The sequence below is a fragment of the Alligator mississippiensis genome, chromosome 5, assembly GCF_030867095.1.
Source record: "Alligator mississippiensis isolate rAllMis1 chromosome 5, rAllMis1, whole genome shotgun sequence".
NCBI classification, from domain to species: domain Eukaryota; kingdom Metazoa; phylum Chordata; order Crocodylia; family Alligatoridae; genus Alligator; species Alligator mississippiensis.
In genome coordinates, this window is record NC_081828.1 from 49408562 (window position 1) to 49424085 (window position 15524).

Here is a 15524-nt window from a genome sequence, read left to right on the forward strand (position 1 = left end):
AGGTTAAGAGGTTTTACTCTTCCTCCATAAAGGTCATCTCATATATGCAGTCCCATTCAATACTTAAAAAGATTTGGAAAGCTAGGCATATAAGTTTGCAACATTAGTGTTAAAAAGATAATACTCAAGATCTCGTTTTGTTAAGTGCAAATGCTATAGTCTCAGAGTTGTCTCTCCACGTTGTCAAAGAGGGAGATACCCGTGAGTGATATGACTTTGACTCAACATAGATAAGATGAAAGCTACTGATGGGTAGGGTGAAGAATATACGGAACAGACAACAGCTGCAAAAGCACTCTCTGGTAGATGTGTAAAACTGAACTTTAACAATGCTGTACAACTTCTAACTGTCAGAAGCCATTAGGAAACAGCTACCCAATCTAATTTCCCCATTTAAAGCTGCTATAAACATTCTTCCCACATGTGGGTCTCACCATAGTGATCCCTGCTATTTTAATTTCAGGTTGGTTTATTGAAGCACGTTATACTTGAGGATACCCCTGAAGGCCACTTTTTAAAGTTTTTGCTACATGGAATACAACCGTTTGTTGCTACTGGGACAAGACACTGAGAATACCTACTTGATGCAAGGCAGTGCTGTGCAGATATGTGACCTAGCACAGATGCAGGGTCTATCAGACTGGGTACAGCGTCATGTAAACAAGGTGACACTACTTCTGGTTCCAGAACTAGCTTGTGTACAGTGCTGCCTCATGTTGTACAGACGCCTTTGCTATTAGCCAGTATAGAACACAGAGTTGGCTGTAAATGCTATCTCCTTGCTTTTAACCAGAAGATTGGACTGGAGCCAATCTAAAAATGCCCCACAACTCTGCTATTTTAGGGCCTATGTATACAATATTAGCCAGTTAAGATGGCTAAAAACACCAGGGACAGCCATTTAAAACTAAACAAATGGCACTAACCACTTGCCAAATCCCATTAGTTTCAATACTAAAGACACTACTTTAACATGCCAACAAATTCAGGTAAGAACAGCTCTTTGAACCTCTTCAAGACCCCTTCCTTACCTTAACCCCTTACGCCTGAAACTGGCAGGACCTAGTCAAGCTCACAACTGCTGAAAGTGCCCAGCTGACAGCCACTGACAAGGGCTGGTAGCATTAACCTAGTGCAGGGGTTGTCAGGGTACTTGAGAAGGCCCTAGAGGGTATGGGCGGGCAGGCAGGGAGGGATGGAGCACCACCACCATGCACCGTCCCTCGCTGCCGCCGCCTGCCCAACTGGATGCAGGGGGTGGGGGAAGCTCACACATGGCGGGTGCTGCTGCTCTGCGTTCGGCTGCACACCCCCAGCTCCGTGTCCAGCTGCCAGGGGTCTGCTGATCCAAAGAGGTTGAAAACTCCTGACCTAGTGGTTCTCAACCTTTTTAGACTCCAGGCACCCATGGGCAGACTCGAGGCCTCCCTTGGAAAACATGACGTCTTCGTTTTCGCTTTTTTTTTTTTTCCTACCACAGAAAAGCAACAGAGCAGGTTTCCTGCTGCAAAGCCCTCAGAAAGAGAACAACTCCTGGCTTTCCATGTGAAACCTCGCGATTCACGCCTGTGTCCCCCACAGGGCACCCTACAAAGGGTCTTGGTTGAGAATCGCCCAACAGATGATTTCCTCGCCGCCGCGCACGCTACATGCTGTCCCATGACGATGGTGAAGTGCAGCTGCCCAGCAGAGAAGAGCAAAGTACTCGGGTTGGCAGCAAAGAAGCAGGCAAGGGCCCAGGCAAGAGTCAGCGGCTCCGGACCATGACCTCAGGACCCCACGGCGACAACTGCCACCCCTGAAAGCCGCGGGGGCCAGGCCTGACACGGGCCGGGCCCCGCGGCGCTGCCTCAAAGCGACTCGGCGACAGAACAAGGGGGCCGAGCCGGTCGGGGCCGCGGCCTCGGTGCCTCCCCCGGAGCCCGGCCGCACTCACCACACGAAATCGTTGCTCTTGTCCTCATAGGAGTTGAGGAGCCCGTTGCAGAGCGGAGTCAGCAGCGGCCTCTTCCTGCTGCCGCCGCCGCCCGAGGAGGAACCGCCGGCGCCGCCGCCAGGCCGGGCCGCCCCAGCCAGCCGCGAGGCCGCCGCCGCCGCGCCGGAGCCCGAGGCCGCCGCCACCAGCACAGGCCGCGCGGGGCCGGCCGTGCCGCCCGACGACGAGCCCGGCGCCGCGGCCGCCGCCGAGGACGAGGAGGAGGCCACCGTGACGGAGCTGGCGGCGCCCGCGGCGGCGCCGCCCGGCCCGCCCGGCGGGTGCGGCGGCTGCTGCCGGCTGCCCGACATGCCGAGGCCGGGCTGCGCAGCGAGCGCGGGCCTCAGCGCATCCTGCGCGCGCGCGGCGGAACAATAAAGTTTGTTCAAAAAAAAAAAACAACCCCCCCCCGCGGGGCAGGGGGAGCGGCCGCCGGGAGCGCCGCGAGCTGCCGCAAGCAAAACTTTATTGGCACACGGAGCACCGCGAACACACAGCCACTACTAGTACTCCTGCTCCCCCTCCCCCCGAGGGACAGACCGAACGTCTTGTTGAATCTTTATTGGCTCCCTGCAAGGCAGAGCGCTCCGTTGCACTGCGCATGCCCGCCTCAACAGCTGTCGGAGTTTCGGCCGCGGTAGCTGGGAGGGGGTTGTACATGCGCGCTGAGCGTGGGAGTTGGGGGGCGTGAAGCGGGCGGGGCGGGGCCGGGCGTCGGATGCAAGCAGCAGCTGTCCCGCAGGGCGCTGGATCCGGTGCTGCTGGTGTACCATCGTTATATTTGTACCGTAATGTCAACCCTTGTGTAATGTACAACCAATAACAGTGCTCAAAACATAGGATCATTTTGGAGGCAGCTATTTGGTGCAGCACATGCAAAACCCAAGTCACCCTCAGGCAGGGGTGACGCATAGGGCGTGCACAGACGTGGCAGTGCACCCCCTGCACGTGGCGGTGCACCCCCTGCAAAAAGGCGCCGCCAACACTGTCAGCAGCGTCTGTGGGCGGTTGCCGCTCGCCACACTGTCGCCGGTTGTCTGCGGGTGGTCCACGACCGCCCCCGGCTGCCGCTGCCGGCGGTGCCTGCAGGTGGTTACCGACTCCTGGTTGGCGCTCGCCAGCCCCCACCCTCGCCCACAGTGCCGGTAGCATCTGCAGGAGCTCCTCGCCACTGCCGGCACAACTGTGCCCCCAGCCGCCAGGGGCACGCGCCGTTCATGCGCTCAGAGAGCCTTAACTGAATGTTGGGTTTGCTGTCAGCACTTTCTTATGCCTGCTTGCCTCCAAATAAAGAAATGCTTCAGTTTTGACAACCCAGATCTCACTTACTCACCAGTGAGTTACAGAAAGCAATATTAAGTAAAGAAGAAGACTGAGTTACATGCTTATTTGCATACTTGTCCAGTGTTTAATAGTTTCTCAGCAAATATAAGAAGACTTCCTCAAGAACTGCACCATCAAACCCTTGCTATACTTAAGATATATCAATGACATCTTCATCATTTGGACTGAAAACCTACAATCTCTGAATGAGTTCCATCAGAAATTCAACAATCACCATCCCTCCATCCGACTTTCTCTACAATACTTCAGCACCAACATCTCCTTTTTAGACAGACCACGTTACACAAGAAACCCACAGACCAACATACATATCTGCACAGAACCAGCAATCACCCTAAACACATCAAAAAAGCTGTGATACACAGCCAAGCCCTCAGATACCACCAAAGTTGCACTGAAGAGAACACCCGGGATCGCCACCTCACCAATCTCAAAAAGGCTTTCACCCAACAAGGACACTCCTCCAGAGAGATAGATCACACATTTGAAAGAGCCACCCAGATACCACATGAAGAACTGCTGCAGTACAGAAGAAAACCCCCCAAAAGTCGCACACCGCTGGTTATGACGTATCACCCATCCCTTGAACCTGTACGGAAAATCCTCAAACAATTGCAACCCATACTAAAAAGAGACCTTATTCTTAAAAAGATCTTCCCAGAGCCACCCATCCTAGCCTTCCAACAAGCACTGAACCTCGCCAACCTCATCACCAGAAGCAAACTTCCTCAAGCCCAGAACACACTAAAAAGATCCAAACTGTGCCATGACAAGAAATGCAAAACCTGCCAACACATCTCCACCACCCCCACTATTACTACACCCCACAACAGAGCCATCAGCATTCCTGGATCTTACAGCTGCACCTCTAGAAATGTAATATATCTCATCTAATGCACCAAATGCCCTGATGGAAAATACATAGGAGAGACCAAACAACAACTGCGTACCAGAATGAATGCACACCAGAAATCTATCAAAGACAGAAATACCCAATTACCTGTGGGGGCACATTTCTCACAAGAACACCACTCTCTCTCCAGTCTCTCAGTCCTGATCCTCAAGGGAAACTTACACAACACTTCCCAGAGATGAGCCTATGAACTCCACTTCATCAACCTCCTGGATACTAAAAATCATGGACTAAATATAGACATCGGATTTATGACACATTATAGCCTGCCTGACATCTGACTCCCCAGGTATCTCTCCACTATTCATTCCCCCTGCTCTCTCTTCCCCCCCCCCCCCCCCGCCCCTCTAGCCTGTCTCTCACCCATTGACTCCTCAATCTACATTTTCACTGACTACCTGTCTTGTATGCATACCAGCCCAGCCTCTGGCTTCTTTACTTTCCATTCCATCCAGGAAGAGCACACACCAACTGCTAAAACTTCCTTAGCCTGATGAAGGGTTTTTGAACCCAAAAGCTTGCTTAATAATTGTTTTCCAACTATTTCAGTTGGTGTAATAAAAGATATCAGATTCACCCAAAGAACCTTGTCAGCAAATATGATAATTTTGAGCTTCCAATGTAATTTCATATTTAGGACTGGCAACAATGGCTGAACCCCCGCTCCCCCCAACCACCCCATGGCCCTCGGACAAGTAGCAGCCCTTGCAGTCCCCCAGGGTCTGGCCCCATCTCCAGGCTGGGTGATCCCCTGAGAGAAGTCACACACACCCTGAGTTTCATTGGGACTGAGCTCCCTGCCCCCACAGCAGCTTGCATTGATTGACTGCCTGGTTCCCTGTATCAGGCCATGCCTTGACTTCCCCACCTGCAAAACATGCAATGGCACTGGCTGCTTCCCTGGGGCATTGTATGTGTTCCCAGTTAGCAAAGCACCTTGCTTTTCAGCTGTGCCAGGTGCCCTATGCTTATTTGCTCACTGTTAGGACAGAGGAAACAGCTACTCCTCTGTAAATCACCCCCTAAATCTAAATCTGCCCTGGCCAATGATTAAGTCCCAAGGGTGTTACCAAAATGCTGTCAGGCTACAATATCAAAATCCAGCCTGAGTGTTCAAAAATGGCTAGTCAGGTCCCTCCAGAGCAAGGATGCTCACTTAAAAATCAGGATTTCTTCCTACTGACACATTCTGGGCCGCCCATTAAGCCTTTGGGTGCTTAGGGTTCATACTTTAAGGTTTTTCCTGCAGCCACCAGGATTCAAAAGAAAGTTGCTATTCATGATGCCACAAGCTGGAATAAAATCAAATATTGTGAGATTCCCCATTAAAGGCAAGGCTTGGCAATACTGAATATATGTTAACAATTTCTGAGCCCTTTATACAAGTTAATATATTTAACAAACAACATGAGAGAGGGAGGAATGAACATTGCTAGCTCTAGGGAGTCATATTCCTGAGTCAGACCAACCAAAATTCATGCAACTGGTTTAAAAGTCCTGGCAAACATTATTTTTGGTCCTTCTTGTGATTTTTGAGCCTTTTGGGGGAAACAGCAAACCCCTAAGCTAGAAGCATTGATTCACTTTTAAATACAAAGTAAAGGGCACCTCTTATCCTGGCTTTAAGAGGGGTCCTCTTACTTTCTCTCAAAATCTTGAAATGGGTACTGTCATTTTTAACCTATTTTTTCCCCCGTATCACTCTGCTGTTTCCCTCTCTGTCCCACCAGCCCCTCTCTCTCTTCTGCTGCCCTGTTCTCCCTGGTATCTTTTCTTCCCCTCAGTTATATTTGATACCATGTCTACATCTGCCTCCCCTCCCCCATTTTCCATCTCTGTCCCTCTAGTCTCCTACATCTTATATTCTCCCTCTCTATGCCCTTACTTCCTTACCCTTTGTAGTCTTCCTCCTGAAGCCCAAATTGCTGTGCATCCTTCCTCAGTCTTCCTCCTGCCCACGCATACCTCTGATGACCCTTATTCACTCACCCACACAAACTCTCTTTGACCAACATCCAAAAAAATTAAGCAAAGTTTTCAGGATGGGCACTCAAAAATCAAGGCACACTAAATCAGTGCACACATCTCAAATTGTGTCAGTAGGTATCTATCTTGTAAAGAGAAACTGAAGAAAGTGGGGGGGGGTTCACTAGTTCTCTACAAATGGAGCTGGCTGCAAAGGAAAATTGAATTAATTTGCTTCACTCGGTTTCTTTTTTGCAGCTGTCTCCATGTGAAAATATGTAAATACATAAAAAAAAAAATCCACTTCCCTTTGCAAATGCTGTATACTTGCAAAAAGGTAAAGGTTGGGGTTGCCAAATGACACTACACTTGGGAATGGGGAGGCACACGTGAAAAAAATTAAAATAAAAAGTAAAAGATTAAACCAAGAAAGAAATTCTAAGGAAAAAAATAATTGCCATAGAAAGGGACTCTGAAGATCCAGACAGAGAAAAATGAGGAGAGGAAGAAAAATGAGCAAGGCAATGGAAAAAAGAGAGATACCCCAATGGTACCATTTATTTTTCACATCAACTGCTGTAAAACTAAAGATCAAGACAAAGAACAAAGATTTATTGGCCAGGAGGGGAGAGAGCAACTACAGTGGAAGGTCCATAGCCAAACTCACCCTAAGGTTGTGTATGAATTACTTCCAGGCATTTGCATCTTTATGTTTTCCACATATACTGCAGAGATTAAAAACAAAATAACCTATTTGAAGAATATTACAGTAGTGAAATAAACTAATCCAAGCCAGGAAATGTAAAGGCAGTTTATGATCTGCCAAGTTATCTTACCTAAGCAACCAACATTGTAATTTGCAATTATATAGATTCATTTCCAAGATGACATCCTTAACTGCTGCACCTAAGCCAGTTTACTTGCCGTGATACTAAGAAGATGAGGTAACAATGAAGATGTGTTTTGTCCCAAACATCTGGTAATTTATTCAGTAATGATTTGATTAAAAATGAAAAGATGGCTGGGGTGATTTAGCTTCACTACCTGCTTCAAACCCCAGTCTTTCTGGAGTTTTCAAAGGCCCAAAATGATGATAAGGAGATCTGATGCAAACTTCTTTGGGTACATATTTCTGCATGCTTCATTTTTTGACTTTGCAAAATAGGGGGAAACACTTCTTTATTTCCCAAAGGGAGTGATAGACTTTACTGACTAAAATTTGTAAAACACTTTGCAATTTTGAGATGGGTGATGATATGGAAGAACAAGATATTATTATTTTAGGCAGAAGCATACCTGCATGCCTCATGTCTCACTTGGATGGCAAGTTTGGCAGCAGTGACCACAAGATGATTGACTTCAGGAGCCTGACAAAAGGAAGAGAGGAGAGCAACAGAGTATGGACCTGGACTTCAGAAAAACAGACTTTGACTCCCTTAGGGAACTGATTGGCAGGATCCCCTGTTGGGGGGAAAGTGCCCAGGAGAGCTGGTTGCATTTTAAAGAAACCTAACTGAGGGTGCAGGAACAAACCAATCCGATGTGCAGGAAGAATAGTAAATGTGGCAAGCGACCAGCATGGCTTAGCACAGAACTCTTCAGTGAGCTTAAACACAAAAAGGAAGCTTACACATAGTGGAGTATAAGAATACAGGCAGTCCTCAGACTTAAGACACAATTGGTTCCTGCCAGCCGCCTCTTAAGGCGAAACATTGTAACTCAGAACTGATTTTCCCACAGGAAATAATGTTATAAATGGGGGATTGGTTCCTGAACCAAGGCCCAATACCCGCTTTTCACTAAAAATAATTCAGAATGTTGTACTCAATCAATTATAGATTAGCAATATAGCCACATTAATGTATTTATATTGTAAATAGCAGTCATATTGATTTGGAAGGACTTCTTTGAGGTGACTTTGCTGGACTTTTTGAAGGGCTCTTGGTTGGACTTGTTAAAGGGTTCTTGGCTGGAGTCTTCTCAGAAGTCTTGGCTGCAGGCTTTTCTGGAGTCTTGTCTGCTTTCTTAAAGAAAGCATCCAAGGAAGTTTGGACAGATGTTCTCCAGGGAGATGGGTGATGCAGCAAACTTGTTCACTGGCATAGCGTTGCATCATATCCAGCATTGTAAAGTCGAAACTGGCTTCAGAAAGTTGAAACAGGGTGTCAATTTATAAACATTGTGTCATAACCAAATGAGTTGAGTGCCCCTGTCACAATAGAACTGTCCTGAATAACAGCAAATTTGGTACGTTCTGCCTCATTAGCTATTCCCACCTGGCAGTCTGTTATTGGCTACTCTAAACGTATAAAAATCCGTGCAGCTTCCACCCAAGTCGGAGAGCTCTGAGCATGTGGTAGAGTACGGACAACTTTGCCATGTGGCAGAGAAAAGCTGGCGGACTGATCACCCTCCAACACCTCCCCATCACTGTCTGTTCCCGACCTATCCTTCATCCTGCATGCTCGTTTCTGTCTACAAACTCGCCGGCTCATTTTGTTGCCAGTTACCTGTAACTACGCAAGCAACTCATTACCTGTAACTACGTAAGCAACCTTACCACCTGTGTCGTGGCCACCAGCGGCGTAAGTAAAGCAAAAGTTATCTTGCAACCAATACGCTGTGTCCCGCCTCTCCATCCACCAGCCCACCTGACGGCCAAGTAATTTGTGATCCTCCTCAAGTCGGCTCCAGCCGTCTGAGACACATTGCAAGTGTGAAATGTTGTAATTTGAAACGTAAGTCAAGGACTGCCTGTATTGCTCAGGCATGCAGAGATGAAATCAGGATGGCCAAAGCGCAGTTAGAGTTGCAGCTAGAAAGGGACATGAAGAGTACCAAGAAGGGTTTCTACAAGTATGTTAGCAACAAAAGGAAGGTCAGGGAAAGTGTGGGTCCCTTACTGAATGGGGGAGGCAACCTAGTGACAGATGATAAGGAAAAGGCTGAAGTACTCAATGTCTTTTTTACCTTGGTCTTTACAGGCAAGGTGAGCTCCCAGACTACTGCACCAAGCGGTGTGATTGCAGAGCTGCTAGCCATTATCTTTGAAATCTCAGGGTGATTGGGGGAGGTCCCAGATGATTGGAAAAGGGCAAATATAGTGCCCCTCTTTAAGAAAAAGAAGAAGGAGGATCCAGGGAACTACAGACCAATCAGCTTCACCTCAGACACCAGAAAAAACATAGAGCAGGTTCTCAAAGAATCCATTTCTAAACACTTGGAGGAAAAGAAGTTGATTAAGAACACTCAGCATGGATTCACAAAGGGCAATTCATTCCTAACTGTGGCAGAGCACCTTTGCGGGTGCTCATCACTTGAGGGCTCTCACAGGCTCCAAGGGGAGCCTGTTTTGGAGAAGCAGCAGGGGAAACCTTCCCCTGGTACCATTTAAAGGGGGAAGATGTATGGCAGGGCACTGTGGGTGCCTGCCACTTTAAGACCAGAGCCAAGCAGCCAGCAGGTGCTTGATTGTGGTGGCCATTTTAGATCCCTGGCTGCCTATGTAAACAGCTCAGTTTTCCTGCTAGCTGGCAAGGCAGTAATATTGGTTGACTGTAAGGTTTTGTAGTATCCTGGAGGTAAGGGCAGGAACTGTAGGGGATGGTTAGCAGGCTCCTGGTCCTGGGCATGACCTAAAATTGCACCCTGCCAGGAGTGAGTGGCCTGGTGGGCCTCTCAGTGGTGCGGGAGCCCCCAGGAAATGCCAGGCCAGTTATCACCCCGGTGAAAGGTGGGTAGGGGCACCTTAACCCTAGCCCTCACCTTTGGGTGGGTTAAGTAATACCAGAGATAATGGGGGCTAGGCATGGCCACCTGAGCCCTGTGGGGTAAGAGGTCCTGAGGAGGGAGAGTGGGGGCCAGGCATGGCTGAGGCTACCTGAGCCCACTGGGGAACAAAGCCCTATGGCCCTGAGTGAAGGGGGTGGAGATAAGCCCTGAGTGAGGGGGCAGTGTGGGGCCCTGAGTGAGGGGAGTAGGCCCAGGTAGGTCTTCGGACACCTGAGGGTGGGGTTTGGACCAGAGGCCGAGTAAAGGGGGCTCAGCCCTAGAGAGAGGCGAGTCCTGACCCTGGTAAGTCCTCCACTTCTGGGAGGCTGAGTGTGGGTCAAATGTAAGATCTTAAGTAGCACCATGATGTGCTGCTCCAGGGAGGAGTGAGTCCCCTGTGAGACCCTGGAGCACCAGTTGTGGTGTGAGGTACCCCAGCTCCCACATCCAGGAAGATGGACCCAAGAAAGAGTGTGGGTCTAGTGAGAGAGGCCGGAGGTAGAGTACCCCCTCAACTGGCCAATGCTGGGGTCAGGACCAGGAAGGTCAAAAGAGCCAGGGGCCCACCATGAAGGAAACCCAAAGCTGAGGGCCTGGGGTCCCACCTGGCCTTGGAGGTGAGGCCAGGGCCTGTGTGGCCGAAGGTCCCAGGGGGACCACGCCCCAGAGGGGAGCTAGCTGCAGGGAGCTCAGCTGTCCCAGCCGCCTGTGGAGGGTTCGGGATTGAGAGTGTGGTCGGGGGTAAAAGGTAATAGAGGTTTATTGACAACAAAAACATGACTATGCATAGTATAATAAAACAGACAATGATGGACAATAATAATTTGCATCAGCAACTTATCGGCAGTCCCCTCTGATGCTTGATGTACAGCAAGTTTTTTTTCCACAAAGCTCAGTGAAGTTGGGTGTCCCCAATCAGCGCTGTCTGAGGGGTACTGGGAAGAACCCTGGTATTCAGTCCTTGGGCTCCTTGAGATCCATGGGCCCACCGAATCCAGGTCAGCAGCTAATCTTAAATCAGTAGCTTCTTTTACAGAGCTGCACCTTCCTTCTAAATGATTTCTGGATGTGCTAGCCAATTTATAACTTCTGAGCTATGCTGATAACTTACAGTCATTCAGATTCTTTTTACTTCAACTGTCCTTAGACTGACCAATAGCAGTACAAGCCTTGCATTCTTCTGATAAAGTTAATTTTTACTATGCCACAGGGCCTACTACTTCTACAAGGCTTTGTTAAATTTAGTAGGCCTTACTACATACAAGGTCTCACTACATCTTTGAATTTAATTAGGCTCTTAACAACAACATATAGCTTAATATCTGAACAAATGACAGAAAAACACTTGGTCTAACTTTCACAGCGTTCAGCAAGCACCTTAGACACAATTTTCAGCTGTCATACTCGGGAGCCCAAATGATGGCGGAGTAGGCCACCTGAGCAGAGGGATCAAAGAGGGGTCTGGAGCCCAGTGTGGGGCTGGTGTAACTAACAGCTGGATGCCATCTGTGAGGCATCGGCTGCGGGAAGGTTTGGAGCTGCAGATAGCGTCCCCTGGCATTGGGGCAGAAATGTGCAGCCTCCTGCCTTAATTAACAGCTATTAATTAATTAAGAACAAGGCATGGCAGGTAAGTCAGGTGGGTGGCATGCTTATAGGCAAGTGGGGAACCTAGCACTGTGGCTAGTCGGGGAGCCCCACTTTGCCACACTGACCAACCTGATTACCTGCTATGGTGAGATAACTGACTCTGTGGATGCAGGGAAAGCAGTGGATGTGATATACCTTTACTTCAGCAAGGCTTTTGATACTGTCTCCCACAGCATTTCTTCAAGCAAGCTGAGGAAGTATGGGCTGGCTGAATGAACTGTAAGGTGGATAGAAAGCAGCTTGATTGTTGGGTTAAACCAGTAGTAATCAATGGCTCAGTGTCTAGCTGGCAGCTGATATCAAGTGGAGTGCCCCAGGGGTCAGTCCTGGTGCTGGTTTTGTTCAATGTCTTCATTAATGATCTGTAAGATAGGATGGTTTCACCTTCAGCAAATTCACAGATGACACCCAGCTGGGGAGTATAGTAGAAATACTGGAGGGTAGGGCTAGGATTCAGAGTGACCTAAACAAATTGGAGGATTGGAGCAAAGGAAATCTCATGAGGTTCAACAAGGACAAGTACAAAAGTCCTGCACTTAGGACAGAAGAATCCCATGCACTGGTACAGGCTGGGAGCTAACTGGCTGGGCAGCACCTCTGCAGAAAAGGACCTGGGAGTTACAGTGGACAATAAGCTGAATATCAGTCAACAATGTGCCCTTGTTACCAAGAAGGCTAATGGCATACTGGGCTGCATCGGTAGGAGTGTTGCCAGCAGGTCAAGGGAAGTGATTATTCTCCTCTATTCAGCACTAGTGAGGCCACATCTGGAGTACTGTGTCCAGTGTTGGGCCCCCCACTACAGAAAGGGTGTGAACAAATTAGAGAAAATCCAATGGAGAGCAACAAAAATGGTTAGGGGGCTGAGGCACATGACTTATGAGGAGAGGCTGAGGGAACTGGGCTTGCTTAGTCTAAAGAAGGGAAGACGGGGGTGTGGGGGGGGGGGGTTAATAGCAGCCTTCAGTTACCTGAATGTGGGTTCCAAAGAGGATGGAGCTAGACTGTTCACAGTGGTCACAGATTCATAGATTCATAGATGTTAGGGTCGGAAGGGACCTCAATAGAGCATCGAGTCCAACCCCCTGCATAGGCAGAAAAGAGTGCTGGGTCTAGATGACCCCAGCTAGATGCTTATCTAACCTCCTCTTGAAGACCCCCAGGGTAGGGGAGAGCACCACCTCCCTTGGGAGCCCGTTCCAGACCTTGGCCACTCGAACTGTGAAGAAGTTCTTCCTAGTGTCCAATCTAAATCTGCTCTCTGCTAGCTTGTGGCCATTATTTCTTGTAACCCCCGGGGGCGCCTTGGTGAATAAAAACTCACCAATTCCCTTCTGTGCCCCCGTGATGAACTTATAGGCAGCCACAAGGTCGCCTCTCAACCTTCTCTTGCGGAGGCTGAAAAGGTCCAATTTCTCTAGTCTCTCCTCGTAGGGCTTGGTCTGCAGGCCCTTAACCATACAAGTGGCCCTTCTCTGGACCCTCTTCAGGTTATCCGCATCCCTCTTGAAGTGCGGTGCCCAGAATTGTATGCAGTACTCCAACTGCGGTCTGACCAGTGCCCGATAGAGGGGAACTATCACCTCCCTGGACCTATTCGTCATGCATCTGCTGATGCATGATAAAGTGCCATTGGCTTTTCTGATGGCTTCGTCACACTGCCGACTCATGTTCATCTTGGAGTCCACTAGGACTCCAAGATCCCTTTCCACTTCTGTGCCACCCAGCAGGTCATTCCCTAGGCTGTAGGTGTGCTGGACATTTTTCCTCCCTAGGTGCAGCACTTTGCATTTCTTCTTGTTGAACTGCATTCTGTTGTTTTCTGCCCGCTTGTCCAACCTGTCCAGGTCTGCTTGCAGCTGTTCCCTGCCCTCCGGCATGTCCACTTCTCCCCATAGCTTTGTGTCATCTGCAAACTTGGACAGAGTACATTTCACTCCCTCGTCCAAGTCACTGATGAAGACATTGAAGAGTATCGGTCCAAGGACCGAGCCCTGCGGGACCCCACTGCCCACACCCTTCCAGGTCGAAACCGACCCATCCATCACGACTCTCTGGGTGCAACCCTCTAGCCAATTCGCCACCCACCGGACTGTGTAGTCATCCAAGTCACAGCCTCTTAACTTGTTCACCAGTATGGGGTGGGATACGACGGAACAAGGAGGAATGGTTTCAAGTTGTAGCAAGGGAGGTTTAGGTTAGATATTAGGAAGAACTGTTTCACTAGGACAGCAGTAAAACACTGGAAAAGGTTACCCAGAGGGGCTGTGGACTCTCCATCCTTGAAGGCTTTTAAGACCTGGCTAGACAAAGCCCTGGCTGGGATGATCTAGCTGGGGATGGTCCTGCTTTGAACAGAGGGTTGGGCTAGATGACCTCCTGAGGTCCCCTCCAACTCTAATTTTCTATGCTTCTATATAGTCTGAACTACCAACTGGCCCTTGAAAAGCATTACTGCCCTTTTGTATGTAATGTTTATTTGAGACCTTTAATGCCAGAACAAAAATGGATACAAGATGCAACCATCTAAATCCATATATTAAAATATGGCAGTCCAAGGTACACATGAATATGCATTTTTGTAATAGAGCACACATTACAGAGCTTAACCTAGTCTTTGTGACATGGGCATATAAACACTGTGGTTGTCAATGGGGTTCAAACAAAGCTCCCCCAACATGAAAGATCTGTTCTGCAACATTTGAAATTAAAAAGACCTTAGGTTTTGAGATAGGAATGAGTTGTATAGTACCTAGGACGAGTTACTAGGGAAACATTTAACCAAATTCACTATGCAAGTATATTGTATGCACATTCATTTACAATGACAGTATACATCAAACAAGCAATTTATACTGCCAACCCCTCCTTTTGCATGCGTAATTATCCATTTCCCATATATTATTGCAGTAAACACATGCACAATTGAGGCTATACCTTGGCAGATGCATAATTTTGTGCATGCAAGCATGCACATGCACATGCACACACATATATATGGGCCTCAATATTTTGGAAATTTGTCCTTTTGAATCTACTGGCTACTACACTCATGACATCCTATATTCCCAGCTCCACAGGATTAGAACATCATAGTCAAGGGTGCAGTAGTTATTCTATATGCTAAGGTGTAGGCTCAGAATATATTCCAAAACAAAATCATATTCTCTCTGTCATAATCATATATTATTGGGTGCCTTAGTTGCACTTACATTAGAAGGAAAGGAACAGTGAGATACTATCTGTAGCTGAATGAACCTTAATAACAACATCTGTTCCTGCACTTTGGATACATAAAACCTAGTTATGATAAATTGTAAGTTTGTGACTTCTGTAGCAGAATCTTCATTTACCTACACTGTGTTCAGTAGGAGTTGTGATGATCACTGCCAGTTGAACCATAAAAATAATTGAGAACCTCAGGCATCTGATGTCTCCTTCACCACAAGATATTGTAATTTCTTCTAAAAATAACAGGATGTGGAGGCTAGTTGTGTGAAGCCAGGGACTGGCAGTCATATTATCTTAGGCCTTTTTCCTAACTGCCATTGATTCTCTCTGTGAGGCTGAAGAAACCACTTAACTTCTCTGTTCTTCGAGTTACCTATCTACAAAAAAATAATAGTTCTGGATAACAATGGGTATAATAATATAGTAAAGACGATATCTCAGCTTGGTATTGTGAAACTTAAATTAAAATTAGGAAAGCTCTTGGATACCTTTGTTTGAAAAGAGCAATGAAAGTGCAAAGCGTTATTAACATGTATTCATAATATAAATAGATAATGCCTTCCATTAGACTATCTCAAACAGGCTTATGAATAGTAATTAGTTGGGCCTAATGGCTATCCACTGAGAAAGTTGTTAGTTTCTTCACCTGTTAAATGGGGAAAATGAAGCACAGAA

General features: G+C 47.8%; 1 protein-coding gene across 2 annotated transcripts in view; it reads right to left on the bottom strand.

Annotated features, from left to right (window-relative positions):
* Positions 1–2453, bottom strand: part of COP1 (COP1 E3 ubiquitin ligase) — a 211830-nt gene extending 209377 nt beyond the window's left edge. Inside the window, exon 1 of one of the 2 annotated variants that reach the window (XM_059728328.1) lies at positions 1937–2453. In XM_059728328.1, coding sequence (XP_059584311.1) covers positions 1937–2286 — 350 coding nt within the window. In that variant the 5' untranslated portion in view covers positions 2287–2453. The remainder of the gene's footprint in view (positions 1–1936) is intronic. The other variant, XM_019500188.2, reaches the window with a different exon arrangement.
* Between the last annotated feature and the right edge of the window lie 13071 nt (positions 2454–15524).